This window comes from Plecotus auritus (assembly GCF_963455305.1).
Source record: "Plecotus auritus genome assembly, chromosome: 13".
Taxonomy (NCBI): domain Eukaryota; kingdom Metazoa; phylum Chordata; class Mammalia; order Chiroptera; family Vespertilionidae; genus Plecotus; species Plecotus auritus.
Genome location: NC_137779.1, coordinates 28024048 through 28040098, shown reverse-complemented (window position 1 = coordinate 28040098; position 16051 = coordinate 28024048). Strand labels below are relative to the sequence as shown.

Here is a 16051-nt window from a genome sequence, read left to right as displayed (position 1 = left end):
CCACTCACCTCTCACCTGCCACGAGGCCCTGACACCTCACTCACACCCAACTGAGCACTTGTCTGTCCCCATCCTCCACCTGCCTACTCATCCTCCAACACCCAGCTGGGTGTTGACCTTAGCAGGGCTGCCCAAGGCCACCTGGCCCTGACCTCTGGTAAGGCCAGAGTGAGGGGTCCCTATTTTCTGCAATTTCAGAGTTTTGCATTCTGACCAGAAAAGATGCAGAGTTCCTATACACATCTGTGTGTACATGCATGTATACACACACAAAGGCAAAGGAGTGAGCTACCAAGGGCTGAATTTAGAGCTTACAAGAGACCCTCAATCATTTCTCCATTTGTGGCACCTGGCCCTGCTTGAAGCGCGCGCGAACACACACACACACACACACACACACACACACACACACACAGAGAGAGAGAGAGAGAGAGAGAGAGAGAGAGAGAGAGACTAATTAGTAGGCATAGATACACATATTATCTCATTTCAACCTCTCAGCCAGGAAAGTAGGCTTAATACTGCCTTTTAGATGAGGAAATTGACTCAAAAAAGCAAGAAGCCATCTGAAGGTCAGGCAAGTGGTGGAGGAGCAATCTGAATATACCACTGCCCCCTGAGCAGCAGCCTGCTATCAACAGACCTGTCTCCAGGCTCCTTCCATGTGCCCAGGTCCAAGAGCAGGGTGGAGGCCAGTCCTTCTCAACACACTCCTCCCCTCAGTTATCGGGTTGGGACAACTGAGGCTCACAGAGGGGCAGGGATTTGCGCATGGCCACACAGGACAAGAACTCAGGTCTCCTGATGCCCAGCTAGGCTGAGGGACCCCCAGAGTAACAGCCCACGTGATGAACCTTGGTAAGCCCTGTTGCTCTTCTGCCACTGAAATGGTCCCCAATCCCCAGGGCAGGCTGCAAGCCCAGCTCCCCTCAACCTGCACAGAGAAGGCTCAGGGATGAGATACAATTTCCCTGGGACCCTATTCTCAGGAGAAATTTGTTGGAGTGACCTCTCATTTCTTTCTTTTTTTTTTAATTGATTTTATTTTTTAAAATATATTTTATTGATTTTTTACAGAGAGGAAGGGAAAGGGAGAGGAAGAGGGATAGAGAGCTAGAAACATCGATGAGAGAGAAACATCAATCAGCTGCCTCCTGCATACTCCCCATGGGGTATGTGCCCGCAACCAAGGTACATGCCCTTGACCGGAATCGAACCTGGGACCCTTGAGTCCGCAGGCTGACGCTCTATCCACTGAGCCAAACCGGGCAGGGGTGGGCAAACTTTTTGACTCGAGGGCCACAATGGGTTCTTAAACTGGACCGGAGGGCCGGAACAAAAGCATGGATGGAGTGTTTGTGTGAACTAATATAAATTCAAAGTAAAGGAGCGGAGGGGAGAGCAAGAGAACCGGATAGAACAGCCAGATCCGGCCCGCGGGCCGTAGTTTGCCCAAGCCTGGGTTAGGGCGTGACCTCTCATTTCAATACCTTTCAATGTGTCTGAAGAGGCCACAGAGGAGGCCAGTCTCACCCCATTTGCACGCTGGGGAGTGGGCCCCACCCTCATGCCTGCCATACCCAGTGTGAGGGGCTAGGAGGCTCCCACCTCCCATAGCTGACAGCTAGCCAAGCCTCCCCACCCCCACTTCTGCCTCTCTCTCTCTCCTCTCTTCAGCTGGCAAGGTTCATAGGCACTGTCCTGCCTGAGTGTTTAAAACATGTATTTTGGCCAACATTTAAAAGCTGAGCGATTTCCAGTTTCTCCTGAAAACTCCATCTGGCCTCCTAGGCCACCTTCGCACAGGGCGCCCTCGGGAGACACTGTGGTTTGCCCCTGGGGCCTCTGATACTAAGGCCGAGTCCTTGCTGCTACTGTCCATTGCACTGCTCCCCGGCCTCCTGCAAGACAGCAAGCTCTGCTCCAGGCCCTGTTCTAAGCACCCTACCCACCTCCTGGAATCCCTCAGCCCCAGACCTACTGTGCAGAGTGGGACAGTGACGGGAGGGGTAGGAAGGAAGGCCTGGCCAGGAGAGTCTGGTAATCGAACTGGTTACCCTGCCACCACTCTGAAGGTGCAACTGCTTTGGTCACAACTGACCAGGATGAGCATCCCTCCCACAACCAGGCAGAAAGCAAACAGATACCAGGCCCCTTGTAGCAGCAAATCTCCTAGAGAATGACAACCAAGAAAATCATCAAGCAGGCCACTGAAGAAAAACAATTTAGCACCTGATAATGCATACTTTTTTTCTTCTAACTCCAACCTTCACCCTCAGAATAAATCCACCTTAAATGAACAACAGGAACATCATTTAAACTTTGCATAAAGAACATAACTGCATTAGAAATGACATCATATCCAAAATGAAAACTGGTAATTAAGACCAATCATACTTTGCAAGTTTCTTTAAACGATTCTTTTTTTTTTTTTAATTTTAGAGTGGTGGGGGGAGAGAAAGAGACACAAATATCGATTGTCTGCCTCCCACACGCCCCTACTTGGGGATGGAGCCTGCAACCCAGGCACATGCTCTGACCTGAACCCAACTAGGACCTCTGGGTGCACCGGAGAACACTCAACCAACTGAGCCAGACCAAAGATTCTTAAGACAGAGCCATAGTATCAGCTTCCCATGAAATAAATTTCCAGTGCTTACAATTACAATGCCCTAAGACTTCAGATGTGTGGAGTTTTTTTTTTGTGTTTTTTTTTTTTCAGAAGAATTTGATTAATTCTCCTAAAATGGTTAAACTTGACTCCAGGGCTGAGGCTTGGAGTCTGCAACTTCAAAGATACTTGCACTGGGCCAGGGCCTTATTAAGCCATTAGCATCACCAGTCAGCAGGCAAAGTTAATTACAAGGTTTATTAAGATCCCAGGGCGTTAATATCTAAAAGCCGTGGTCAGCAACTGCGGCTCGCGAGCCATGTGGCTCTTTGGCCCCTTGAGTGTGGCTCTTCCACAAAATACCACGGCCTGGGCAAGTCTATTTTGGAGAAGTGGCATTAGAAGAAGTTTAAAAAATTTGGCTCTCAAAAGAAATTTCAATCATTGTACTGTTGATATTTGGCTCTGTTGACTAATGAGTTTACTGTCTAAAAGGAACTGTTTCTAATAAATTAGATGTGAAAGTAATTGTCTCTATGACTGTTAGATCTACAAGGTCAAAGAATCCTAACTTCCCCCCCATATTTTAAAATCATGATATAAACACTCATTAAGGTAAACACAGCAACTTTCACTCATGCAAAATCTCCAGTAATGGAGGTTTCAAGCATCAGGAATTTCAAGCCAGAGCTTTATAAATTTGCTTTAATCTTAAACAGCTAAGCGCCCACCCCCAAGTGCTGGCAAGGGGCTCTCAGCCAATGGTGCCCGCACACCCTGCTGCTGTCATTCAGGACCACTATCCCTGGGGGCAGCATCCTCAGGGCTGGCCATTGCTCAAACCAAACCCAGGAGGCCACTTACAGCGACTCCTGATCTGTGCAGCTTGCTCAGAGGGCAAAGGGGAGGGGGGTGGGCCATGAACTATAAGCACAGCTGACACCTCAGGTAGCCCCAGGGCGAAGAAGCCATTGTGGGCAAAGCAGCAATTCTGCCCATGCTCCGGAGCATGCGGGCCCCACACACACTCGGGAAGGCAGGTTAGGTGGGTGGATTAAACACGGACCGCGGCTTCCTCCTCCTTTTCTGAAAGCTCTGGATTATATTTCGGTTCCTTTTTACAGAGGTTAATCAGACCAACGCGTCTCTAGCTGCAGCCCCCTCTCCAAAATGCCCCACGCGGAAAGCGAATCCGGAACGCACGCCCGCGGGGTACCGGGACAGGGGTTCCTAGAGGCTCCCCACACCGCGAGGGAGTGACATCAGAGGCTCGCGTGGATTGATCATGCAGCCAGCGCCACGCCAGGAGGGAGTACGGGCGCGGGGAGCGGGCCTCCGGGCGGAAGCCGGGCAACACTAACCCTTCTTAAATTTATTCAGGCAGCCGGAGCTGCAGAAGGAGCGTACGGAGGCCGTCTCCCAGCAGCCGCGTCCCTTCATCCCCGCGGCGGGGCGGCCTCCGAGCAGCCGGGCGCTACATGACTCTGGGCCCCAGGGGCTCGTGCGGACGCACCCACAGCTCGGTGGGCCGCCCGGCGGAGGCGGCGGGCGCTTGTGGGTCCCAACGCCGCGTTACCACAATGCACCACTGCCGCCCGCCCGCCACCCGGTGCACGAGCCCGTTAACCCCGTCGGTGCCGCCGGAGCCGAGTGGAGCGTGAGCCGCTGAGGCCGCCCCCTGCTCCTCCCCAGAGAGCGCGGCCTCTGCTCGCTGGGAGCGAACCCCAGGGCACCCCAGGCGCCGCGCGGGCTCCCCAGTTAAACGTCACATTCTCATGGGAACATGCGAGCGAAGGTGCCGCCTTCCTGCAGCAGCAGGCTTGGCGTTGCTTTATTTCAAAGGGAAGGTTGCCTTTGAAATAGAGATGGCTGGGGATTCCAGGCAATCGGGGTCCCCTCTGATTCTGCTGCGGTGGCCGGTGCACCTGTGTCCAGCCACCTGCAGCTACCTGTCCACTGTCCCGGAGGCAGGCAACAGGCGGGTCCCCAGGGCACCAGGCTCCCTTGGCACTGCTACCACAGGGCTGCGGGCATCCGGGGACAAACGTCTGTCTCCACCCAGACCCCTCTGAGCCCAACTCCCCTGTCCAGCTGCTTGCAGAACTTCTGCATGGTATGTCTGATAGGCATCAAAACCCGAATTCTCCCAATCTGAGCTCTCAACATGCCCCACCCTTACCACAGGCCTCCCCACCTCAGCCAGCAGTAGTGCCATTCTCCTACTTGCTCCAGACAGAAACCGTGGAGTCATCTTTGACCTTTTGGGCCCCTAGACCCACCTCCAAACTGGTCAGCATATCCTGACAGCTCTACGCTTAGAATGGGAAAGGAGCACAAGGCTCTGTGTCCAATGTCATTTGTTGCAAAAATTGAGACACATCCTGAGTCTAACAGTAGGCGAATGCTTATTTCATCAACTTCATGAATATTACAGAGCCATTTAAACTTATGTATGTGATGGCTCTGAAGAAATAAGAAACTGTGCTTAAAAACAAAATACGGAGAGCAAAAAGGCAAATCACGCAATATAGTATAATTATGTAAAAACTATGCATCTAAGGAAATGTTAAAACAACAGGATCACAGGCGAATTTCCTCTAGTCTGGGCTCCCAGAATGCCCTGGGCTTTTCTCTTTTCCAGGACCAGCATGCCCTGCTGTAGGTTCCTATTCACTTGCCTGTCTCCCAGGCCAGTCTATGAATTCCTTGATGGCAGGGATTGTGGTCTTTTCACTATTCTCAGCCTCCAGTGTGGCCCAGCACATGGTAGGTGCACACGAAATGAATGAGCGCGGGAATAAACAAATCAATCAATTGACTAATGAATCGATGATGAAAGCAACTTAGTTACTCATCAGAAGCCCCATTTGGCCTAGAGTACACACCACACCACCTTCTTGTACTCCCAAGCCTTCCATCACTGCTCCCCTCCTGACCCTTCTTGTGCACACCACACAGCCCCTTCTGCTCGACACCACTGCCCTTGACCAGCGGACCTTGACTGGACCACAAGAGGTGAGCACAAGCTGGGAGTCCTACAGGGCCAAGATCTGATGGTGGCTTCCTGACCTGAGTTGGTCACAGCCCTCCACCATTGTGGGAACTAAAGGCCTCTGGTTCCTCCTCTGGGGATGTCTTAAGAATGAAGCTCTTTAAAATAGCAGTGTTCTAAGAAAAGCCATACATAGATGCTGAGTGCCATCGTTATTAATAAATGACTCTGCGCCAAAGCCAAAGAATTAATTTGAGAGCAATTTATGATAATGTGTTGCTAGGCGATTAAAATAAACATTTGAGGGTAAAAAAATAGCAATTTATCATTATTTTAGATCAGAAAAATGGAATGGGGGAGAGGGCACCATTCAAGTGAGCTTGAAAAAAGGCAAAAATGAGACATTTCTCTAGGGATGATGCCTAGGCCTGCCTCTGCCCAGATGTGCCCTCGGCGGCTAGGGGCGGTTGGAGAGGTGGAGACCACTTCTCTGGAGCTGAGGCTGGCAGGCTTCGCCCTGCAGCAAGGCAGAGGCTGCACTGCACCCCTGCACATGTGCTTGGAGGGGTGTCCTGCCTGAGGACCAGGGTGCCTGGGGTCCCCCGCAAAGGACTGGTGTCGGGTCCTTCCAGGCAGATTTGAGGATTCTGGCCTCTTCTCAGCCCATCTGCCCCTAGAAGTGGCAGGCCCGCTGGCCCCATCTGATGACTCATGTCTGTTACTGACCAAAAGGCCCTTTGCTTGTTGAAATCTATTACTTTCACCAACAAACTCCTCAAGACAATCAAAGAGCTGGGATCCCCAAGGGATTGCTATCCATTTGTCTAGACTTCAAGTATTCTTTTTTTTAAAGAAAGTGACAATAAAAGGAAATGAAAATGCAAATCTATTGTAGAATGTTTCTCCTTTGTTGGTGTTTAAAGTAGCACAAATTAAAGCAGCCTTGAGGTAGGTCCCCTTTTAAGTATATTAAAATGGTCAAAAATGTATTAACACCCGATGCCAGCGACAGTGCAGTGAAGCTGGCATGGTCACTCCTTATTGGTGGCATGGAATAGCGGTATGCTAATTCCATAAACAGATGTTATAGTGCATCAAGGTACCATGAGGCTGCTGCTGCCTTTAACTCAATAACCCAACTCCTGGGAATTTTCCCTCAGAAAATAATTCAAGAGAAGTAAAAAGCTTTCTGTACAAAGACATCCACTGCATCATTATCTATAATAGCACAAATGGGAGACTCAAATGCTCAACAACTGGAGGATGCGTCAAGCCATGGAAATACATCAACCCAATGAACTTTTATACAGACATTAAAATGATCATTGTAAAGACAGGAAACTGTTAGCAAGAATGTGCAGTAAAAAAGGCAGAGCATGAAGTGCCATGTTTACTATGATGCCAAAAATGTGAGATACAAATGTATGTGCAGAGGGGGGAAGGGGAGGTAACATGCAAAAATCAAAAACAGTTTTGTGAAGGTGTGAGATTACTGGAGAATTTCTTGCATTCCAAGTGTTCTTTATCTTACCGTGCAATCTTTCCCACAAAACAACAGTTAACAAGCTGCATTAATCAATTGAATTATTATTTGAAACCCTTTCCCAGGGAGACAAAGGAGGTGCAGGGGAGTCAGCTGGGAGTAGGTGCCCTGTTTAATGAGCGTGAGTTTTGGGGCCACAGGATGGTGGGGACACAGGCAGGTGATCAGCGAGCAGGAAGTCAGGGGCAGTGGAACCAAAACAGTCATAACATCAGTCAGGCTGCCCGGGGATGGGGAGTGGGGTGGGGGGCTGGGACTGGGGGTCAAATACATGGGCCTGAATCTGCAACCCACTCACTGTGTGACTTGAAGCAAGTGCAGGAGTCTCTTCCTTGATTCTCATCCAGACGCAGTACTAGCTCCCTGTCAGGCGCTGAACTGTGCCCCCAAATTCATGTGTTGAAGTCCAAACCTGCAGTACCTCAGAGAATGTGGATGTATTTGGAGATCGGGCCTTTAAAGAGGTGATTAAGGTAAAATGAGGTCATACAGGTAGGTCCTAATCCCATATGACTGATGTCCTATAAGAAGAGGAGATCAGACACAGACCAAGAGATGACCATGACAATGAGAAGGCAGCCACCAAACAAGCCGTGAGGAGAGGCCTCAGAAGAAACCAAACCTGCCGATAACTTGATCTTGAACTTCTGGGCTCCGGAACTGGGAGAAGAACCATTTCGGTCGTTAAAGACTCTTAGTCTGTGGAATTCTGTATGGCAGCTCAAGCAAACTGATCCGGTTCCCTTTGCTAGCCGTGAGATGACGCCCCAGCACAGGCAGGCACTCAGAAAACCCCTGGGAAAAGGGAACCACCTCTGGGACAGGGCACTGATGCCCCGCACACACTGCCCCAGCCAAGACCCGTGCTGGAAGAGTGGATCTCAATGTCCGGCAATAAACTCATTTAACCGAGAAGTTCAGAACGGCTAGGCTTTGTCAAAGCTTCTCCCAGGATCCCTGTGGAGCTGAGGGTGAGACTGGGCAGGATGGACTGATGTAGTTGGCAAAATTGAAATTCAGTGAAATAAAGGGGTTTTGTTCGAAGTCAAAGAGCAAGAACAGTCCAGAGAGGGGGGTCAAGAATGCAACATTTTAAACCTCCAAGCTCCATTTTTTTTCCTTCTACCGAAAAATAAGCCTCTGATTGATGGATCTTACAACATAAATGTTTAGAAACTCCATAGCACCACAACTACCATAAACAGAGTGAAAAAATGAGCAACAAAGGGGAAATACTTGCAAAATATATAACTGACAAAGGGAAAATAACCAGAACTCAGGATGAGTTCCTACAACTCAGCATAAAAAACACAAACATCTAAACAGTAAAATGGCAATGGCTGTGAATACATGAGTCACAAAGCTGCCTGGTCAACAAACAGATAAAAGTATAAGGGTAATAAGGGAAATGGAAAACAGAACAAGGAAATGCCTTTTAATTCACCCATCAAAGTAACAAAGAGTAAACGGAATGGTGGGGTAGCCTCTATTGACAATCCACACTTTGGGGAAATGTAAGTGTATGCATTCTTTGTCGCTGATCATTTGATAGTGTCTGTTGATATTTGTCATGGGCAATGCCCTTGTAACCTGGCAATTCCATGCCCACCAATCTGTGCTATGGGGAAACGTACACACATGCACAGAGAGGCATGTACAGGAAGGCTCACTAGAGCACTCTCTGGAATAATAACAAAAATGTAAAGAACCTCACTGTCCATCAAGAGGGAAACGATTAAATTATGATGCACTACAGAATTCTATGCAGTGATTTTTAAAAGGAGAGGTCTATTTATATTGACATGTAAGGATCTTCAAATATATTGGTAAGGGAAAAAGCAAGCTTATCATCAATATGCATGATTCGATTTCATTTATACATGTGTAAGTTGTGTGTGTGTGTATGTGTGTGTGTGTATGCCTTTGTAAATATATGGGGACAGATCTGGAAAAGCATCACTGTTAACAAATGGTGTATACCTCTTGGGAGGGGAGTGAGTGGAAGGAGGTGATGAAAAACGACTAAATTTTATGTTATGTATTTTAGAATAATTTAAATAATTTAAACAATCTTGTGTTTCTTAACCAAAGTAATCCTGCAACAAATTACAATTGGAAAGAAGTGCCAGAATCAACTCCTGTTTATGTTGAAACCTATGAGACCCTACAGAAGACTCTAATGGTGGAAGGTCAGGCATAGAGGGAGGTGTATAATGGGTGAGTTTGGCGGCAGGAGGTCCAGAAGTCACATCAGAGAAGCCACCACATCAATGCACACAGACCAACCTGGCAGGCAGCAATCAGAGAGGGGCTGGATCATTTGGCGCACCCGTGGCACAATCTCCATGAAGCGGAGGAGCAGAGCCGCCCATGGTGACAGGCCCTGCAAAGAATGGACACAGCTGCAACCAGGTGTGGGGGCGGCAGGTTCAAGTTCAAACTCCTTGGCATACCATAGCCCCTCGGAGCTAAGCCTGTGGACCGCTGCAACACCTCTCTCCCTACTCCTTGGCTCCACTGCTGCTCCTCCCGCCCCTGCCCTTGTTCACCTGGCCTGGGATACCTGTCTTTCTTTCCCTTGGCTGGCTCCTGTCATCTGGACACGGGCACAGGCCTCCCCTCCCTAAGGGGCCTTAATTAACAGATGCCACCCCAGAGAGGGGATGGGAGGCTACTTGGAAGAGGGTCCTTCCGCAGGGTGCTCATCACACCCTTGCTTATCTCCTGCTACTACACTCATTACCTGGCTCATAAGGATGTTGTCTGTCTCCTTGGAAATGGCCAGCACCTTGAGGTGAGGGCTGGGACTGTCGTTCCTAGGGCTACCACACTGGCTGCTTGAGACAACAGAAATTCCTTCTCTCACAGTTCTGGAGCTAGAAATCCACAATCAAGGTGTTGGTAGGGCCACACTCCCACAAAGGCTGTAGGGAAGGACCCTTCCCTGCCTCTTCCAGCTTCTGGTGGCCTCGGCCGTTCTTTGGCTTATGGCAGCATAACTCTCATCTCTGCCTCTATCTCCATGTGCCTGCCCCTGTGTGTCTTCACGTGACCTTTCCCCTCTGTGTGTGTCTGAGTCCAAATTTCCTCCTTCTTATAAGGACACCAGTCATATTGGATTAGGGACCACCCTCATGATGACCTCAACTTGATTACATCTGCAAAAGTCCTATTTTCAAATAAAGTTACATTCACAGGTAGTGAGGGTTGGGACTTCAACATATCTTTTGGGGGGACACAATACAACCCACAACACTCACTCGGGAATTACTGACACGCAGCCCTGACCCTGACCTGCAGCAAGGCTCAGGAGGTCGCTGTGAATGAATGACTGAGCCAGTGTGCTCTGGTCCAGGCAGGGGGGAAAGTCAGAAGAGGGAGGCAGCTTGGAGGAGGCATCTCCGCAGCTGGGTCAGGAGGATGTGGAGAGGGAGAAGGTCCCCAGGCAGAAGGAGGATCACTGCCTGGGAGAGCCAGGCTGCACGAGAGGCTTCCCAGTCCAGGCTGAGATTGTCTGTCCATGTGCTGCAGGCAGCAGGGGCCAGGGCAGGTTTGTCAGGAGAGCAGTGACAAGCACAGAACCAGTGTTCCTGAAAGATGAATCTGCCTGGGGCATCCAGGGGCAAGTCTAAAAGGAGCCCATCCCATGCTGGGAGACAGCTAGGTCAAAGGATATTGCAAACCGTCAGCGATAATGAGCAACTGAATCAGGGCTGTGGCAGCAAGGCCTGGGAGAAAGGACAGAACCCAGAGAAAATGTGGTAGGAAAAGAAACAGGGCATGGCCTCAGGGGGTAGGAGAGGAAGGAGTGGAGGCTTGAGGGCCTGGGGCTCAAGGCAGGAGACAGAAGAGGATGGGGCCAGAGACTGAAATGGCAGCCCAGGGAGAGCAGTGTGCCTGCAGAAGCAGCCATCGGGTTAGCCTCATGAAATGCCTTTCAATTAAAAAAGCAAGCTCCCGGGTGCACTCATTAAGCAACCACTGAGGCGGGGCGGTGTCTGTGCAAAGCAGCTATAAGAGATCTATCTACATACTTTGTAAATAATTCAAGTTTATGGGCAACAAGCACTTCTTTTTATACCAATGCCTGTCTGCAGGCTGTTAGCAGCAGGCATTTTTGGAGAAAGGTCTCAAGCCAAGGGAACTAGAAACTCAACTGAATAACCTTTAAATCACCTCCTCGCCCAGGGAACTGGAAATCAATGAAGTCTGCAAATGCAACCCTTTGCCAGCAGAGGCCAGATGGAACTGCTGCCTGGGTAGGGGAGCCAGGGTCCGATGGAGCTGCACACCTTGGGAGCATCTCTGGGATCCAGAGGTCCCTGGTTTAGAAAGCCCTTTCTAAGAGAGCCACCAGCAACACCTCACGCTTCCCCGTCCATTAGGAGAGGAGGGGCTCTTGCCCTGGGGGGTGGAATAAAGACCCTCCCCGCCACCCACCGTGGATGAGTCCTTCCCTCCCTGGGCCTCAGGCTCTTCATATCCTGAGAGGTCAACCTCATTCATGTCCAAGGACTCTTCCACCTTCTAGCTTTGCTTACAACTGGGGCTGCTGCCTCTGTTGCGGATCACAAGCTCCATCCCTGGGTGAGGATGGGATGACCTGGCCAGCCTGGAAGGGAGGGTGCTGTCACCTCAGCATGAGAATGGAGCACTGGATTGTGAACCTGGAGATCAGGGTGACCCATGGGTGTGCCGCTTTCTGTGCCATCAGCTCATCTGTGAGGCCCTCTCCTCATGCTGGAGAGGTGGGTGCCATAGTCAGACCGTGGGCACCTGTGACCTAACATCTGAGCTTCAGCTTCCTGGGGTGGTAATGGTTCTCATCTCATAGAGCTGCTATGAGGATGGAGTTACTATGGGAAAGTCCTGAAGTAAGCACTCACCCCGTGTTACATGCTATCACCATGAGCATGTGGGCCAGAAGACGACATACATTGTAGGAGGAAAACCCAGCATCAGAGAGAGAACCGCAGGAGGGGCAGTGGCAGCCTCTCCCAGCAACAAACCCCCCTGTTTCCTGGAAGGGGTTTCTCTGAACAGAGACTCCCAGGCCTTTGGCATTTAGCCTCCATTCCTCCTGAAGGGAAAGTACCCTGGTCCTTTTGCCCAAGCTCCACTGATGGCCAGCCAAAGCCCCTGGGCGACAGCAGAACCAAGGACAGTCCCTGCCTTGGGAACACCACCACTAGCGGGACCAGGCTACCCCAAGGCAAACTACTGAGTCCTTTCATGGCCCTCACCGTTTGAGTATAAACACCGGTGTGTGAGGATTTTGTCTCAACACCTCACATTCAGCTGATCACCAGCGGTGTAGACTGTGGCAAGAGATGTGAAGAATAACATCGGGCAACTACAATCCTGTGCTTAGTTTACATGCCAGGCAGCTATTGCTTTCTCTATGTTACAAACGACAGAACTGAGGCTCAGAGACACTAAGTCATGGCATAATGATTAAGAGGTATAATGGGAATTTGAACCCAGATCTTTCAATCTACAAAGCTGAGCCTCTTTTCACTCCTTTACACAACAGGGCTGTTGCCACCATCCCTAGTACCATTCTACCAGGAAGCCGAGATCAATTGCTTTCATCAAAATGAAATTTGTCCTATTGCTAACTATTCATCACCATATCTTTAATTTCTGCCCTGGCCTTGAGAAATCCAATCAGAAAGATTCTGTTCATATTTTTCATGCATAGCTTATAATTATGCATAGATGCAGGCTTGATGTGATATAACCAAGGGCAGGACTTCTGAACAGAGACTGTGAGCTGAATCTAGGACTGTGCATCACCCAGTCAACCTCAGATGTTATCTTCCTCAGGTACCCAGGAGAACGTGAGCCCACCTGAATTATTGAGGAGGTTTTAAGTTGCTCAGACCATGAATAAAAATAAGTAGCCTGATTGCATTACAGGTGTAGAACATGCCAGTATATGTATGTATATATATATATATATCTCCCAACTTGATCCAGTTACAGAAAACTTTGGGGCTATCAATCTACTTTCACAACAAACAATATGCAAAACTCAAGTACACTGTTGACCCAGAACAAAAGCAACTGCCTGCTGCTTAGCTGGCCTTCCATTATACATTTTGAACTTCACATTTTTATGAAACAAGTCAGCAAGGATGTCAAAGTACAGTTATGAGTCAGACATACTTCCAGACAACTACTCTCTAAAGAGATTTATTCATCTGGCTGAAATGATAGGTAAAAACTTACCCACCCAAAACAAAAATGCTTTTCTTGACCACAAAAAAAAGTGGCCAAGAATAATGCAAATCGAGTATATATCAGGTGTGCAGTTATTATACTTTCCCCTTATGACCTTTCATTTCTACAGGACATTGGTCAGAGACAAACAATACCTGGGTACCGAGTAGTCTGCTGTATGCAAGTAATGCTAGTATTCTTGGCATGCACTTCTATCAGCAATGCAGCACAATGCAGCTCACACTGACCCTAAAACTAGCACATCGTCTCGCTTATCTTTTCCACCTCCCTCTCATTTCATCGGCACCATCAGACATCCGATGATCTAAGGAAGCTGCCCACCAGAGTCATATCTAATGCACACAGCTTCGGCTAGGCCAACAGCACAAAACACAGACCCAGTCCTCCAGCATCAGCCGGCAAAGATTCAGAAGGTTCATTTGCATCCATCAGATTAGAACTCCTCATACGACTTGGAATCTAGCGCAACTAGACCTCTCCAGGGTTCTGGAGGATGGTCCCTCCACCTCCACCCCCCCCCCTTTCTTCCACCCTCTCACCTCCCAACACATCAAAGGTCCTTTGTCAAGGTAGGAAAGCCCCCCAACAGTCTGCCCCTCAGGTTCTAGGAGCCAAGAGGTCTATCTGTCTGACCTTGCCAGGTGATGGAGATGGGAACCGAGTGCTGGTGGGGTCGAAAGCAGAGGTGACCCATCAAATTTAAACACATCTCCCCCTTCAGTGGGTGGCTCAAGGCACGAGGGGAGCACCTTTAGGGGCTGAGAAAGCCCAAGGTTCCTCTGGCTGGTAGTTGCCCAGTGTGACCCCAAACTGCTTACTCAGAGGTGCAAGCTGGCTGGAGAAGGGCTTTTCCTGTGATGGGCACTACCGGAGTTTTAAATCCCCTTTGCCTGCTGAGAACACCACACATACACACACACACACACACACACACACACACACACACACACGCTAGCAGCGAGTGCCTGCCCAGTATCCACTCCAGAGCTCCTCTAGCTCAGTCCAGCTCATTCACAACAGCCAGGTGCACTGAAGTGACCCTCACCCCGGAAGCCCTGGTCATGGCAGTTCAGGTGTGGTGGGTGCCTAAGGAGGCTGGAGGAAGGCAGGGAGAGGACTTTACCTCTGGCATGCAGCCCCAGGGAAGGCTCAAGCCTGCCTTCCCTGCTAAAAGATGGCTGGCCTCTCTCTGGGCTGAATTCCAGTGGCTGGGCTGCCTGGGGCCAGCCCCTGTACAGGGAAGGGAAGATATTTCCCCTGTGACTCCAGTCTGGCAAAGAGCCTTTCCCAGTGCAGTGCAGTGGGCTGCACCTATGGTGGGAGGAGGAGATGCCTGTGACTGTCCTTAGACTTCTGGCTAAAGCTTTGTCCCTGGCTTGTGAGGCAGAGGGGTCTGCTTCCTATTCCAGGACTGGGGAAGTACCAAGGCAGAGGTCTGAGCCCTCAGCCCTATAGGATGCTCAAGATGAGGGCTCAAAGGAATTTACAATGGGGACGGGAAAGCCCAAGAGATCCCATGCCCCGGGATCCGTCAGCCCCAACCCTGCTCTGCCTGCCCCAACTCACCCCAGGGAGGGGCTCCCGGGTGTGAACGTGGGTCCGGCCCCGAGGCTGAGGGGACTCTTGCAGCTGCCGCTGCCGCCGCCGCCGCCGCCTTCCCGCCGCCGCGCTCTCAGTCCATTTCGGTGCAGTGCCGGCTGCCACCGCCGAGCCGAGCCCGGGAGAAGGAGGGCGGTCCCCGGATTGGATGTGTGCTGCCCCGCGGCCCCGGGCCCGCCTCCCCGCCGCGGCCGCCCTTTCAGCACCGCGGACAGCGGCCAGCCCGCAGCTTGGAGCACACGGCTCTGCCTTCCAGTCAGCAGCAGTCAGCGGCCTGGGCGCTGCGCCGTGTCCTCATTCCTTCAGCCTCCTTCCCACCCACCCACGGAGGCCGCCTCCGTCCCTCAGGGATCCGCTGGAAGAGCACAGGGTGCTGCGAGAGGCCACCCGCCAGTCCCCGGAGGGCCAGATGCACCTCCTTCAGTTCGTCGCGTCCCGAGCCGGGATAATGCTCTCCTCCCAACCTGCGGGCTAGACCAAGGCGAGCTCTCCAGGAGGGACGTGGACGCAAGGCAGCTCAGCCTCTTAAAATGCGCGGAACACGGCCCGAAACCGAAATCCGACCCAGCACTAAGGACGCTATCTCAGCCACATCGAGCGAGGCCAAAGGGGGGTTGGCCCTTGGCCCTTGGGTAGCCCTTGGCCCAAACCCTCATTTCTCCACTGTCTTATGCAAGGAGTTAACCAGTTAGGATCTGTCTCAGGAGCTTGGGGAGGAAGGACCACTGAGGTCCCATTCCCATCTGGAATTCAATTCTCTCCCCCACATCCTCGGTACCAACAGATGGGATTGCTGGAGTCTGGTGGCATCATGCAGAGCCACTTCCACGGTTTTCATCTCTGTTCACATCCCTTCCATTGCTCCTTCAGTAGAGTCCCCGACTGAGATGGGGTTCTAGCTCTGACTGCCTCTGGCGCAGAAACTCCACCCCAGGTCTCAGGACCCCTAGTGACAGCTCTGCTTCATGACCTTGACTGTCCCTGTCAACTCGGAGCCTCTGCTCACTGTCCCTCACCAGGAAACCAGGTTCCTGTCCACCCACTGGAGTGTCAGAGCCCTGAA

The 16051-nt window shown here is 50.8% G+C and overlaps 1 protein-coding gene across 8 annotated transcripts in view; it reads right to left on the bottom strand.

Moving 5' to 3' along the window:
- OSBP2 (oxysterol binding protein 2) overlaps positions 1–16051 on the bottom strand; it is a 56313-nt gene that overhangs the window by 23446 nt on the left and 16816 nt on the right. For 2 of the 8 annotated variants that reach the window (XM_080649669.1, XM_080649668.1), the window contains exon 1: positions 14956–15430. The exons of 2 other annotated variants lie outside the window; for them this stretch is intronic. Coding sequence is in view for 4 of the 6 variants with exons in the window: in XM_080649665.1 (XP_080505791.1) it covers positions 3973–4051 (79 nt within the window). In the remaining 2 variants the exon portion in view is untranslated. Of the gene's footprint in view, positions 1–3972; positions 4227–9432; positions 9530–14955; positions 15431–16051 lie in introns of those variants that run through there. 4 more of the 8 variants (XM_080649667.1, XM_080649666.1, XM_080649665.1 and 1 more) reach the window with 4 other exon arrangements.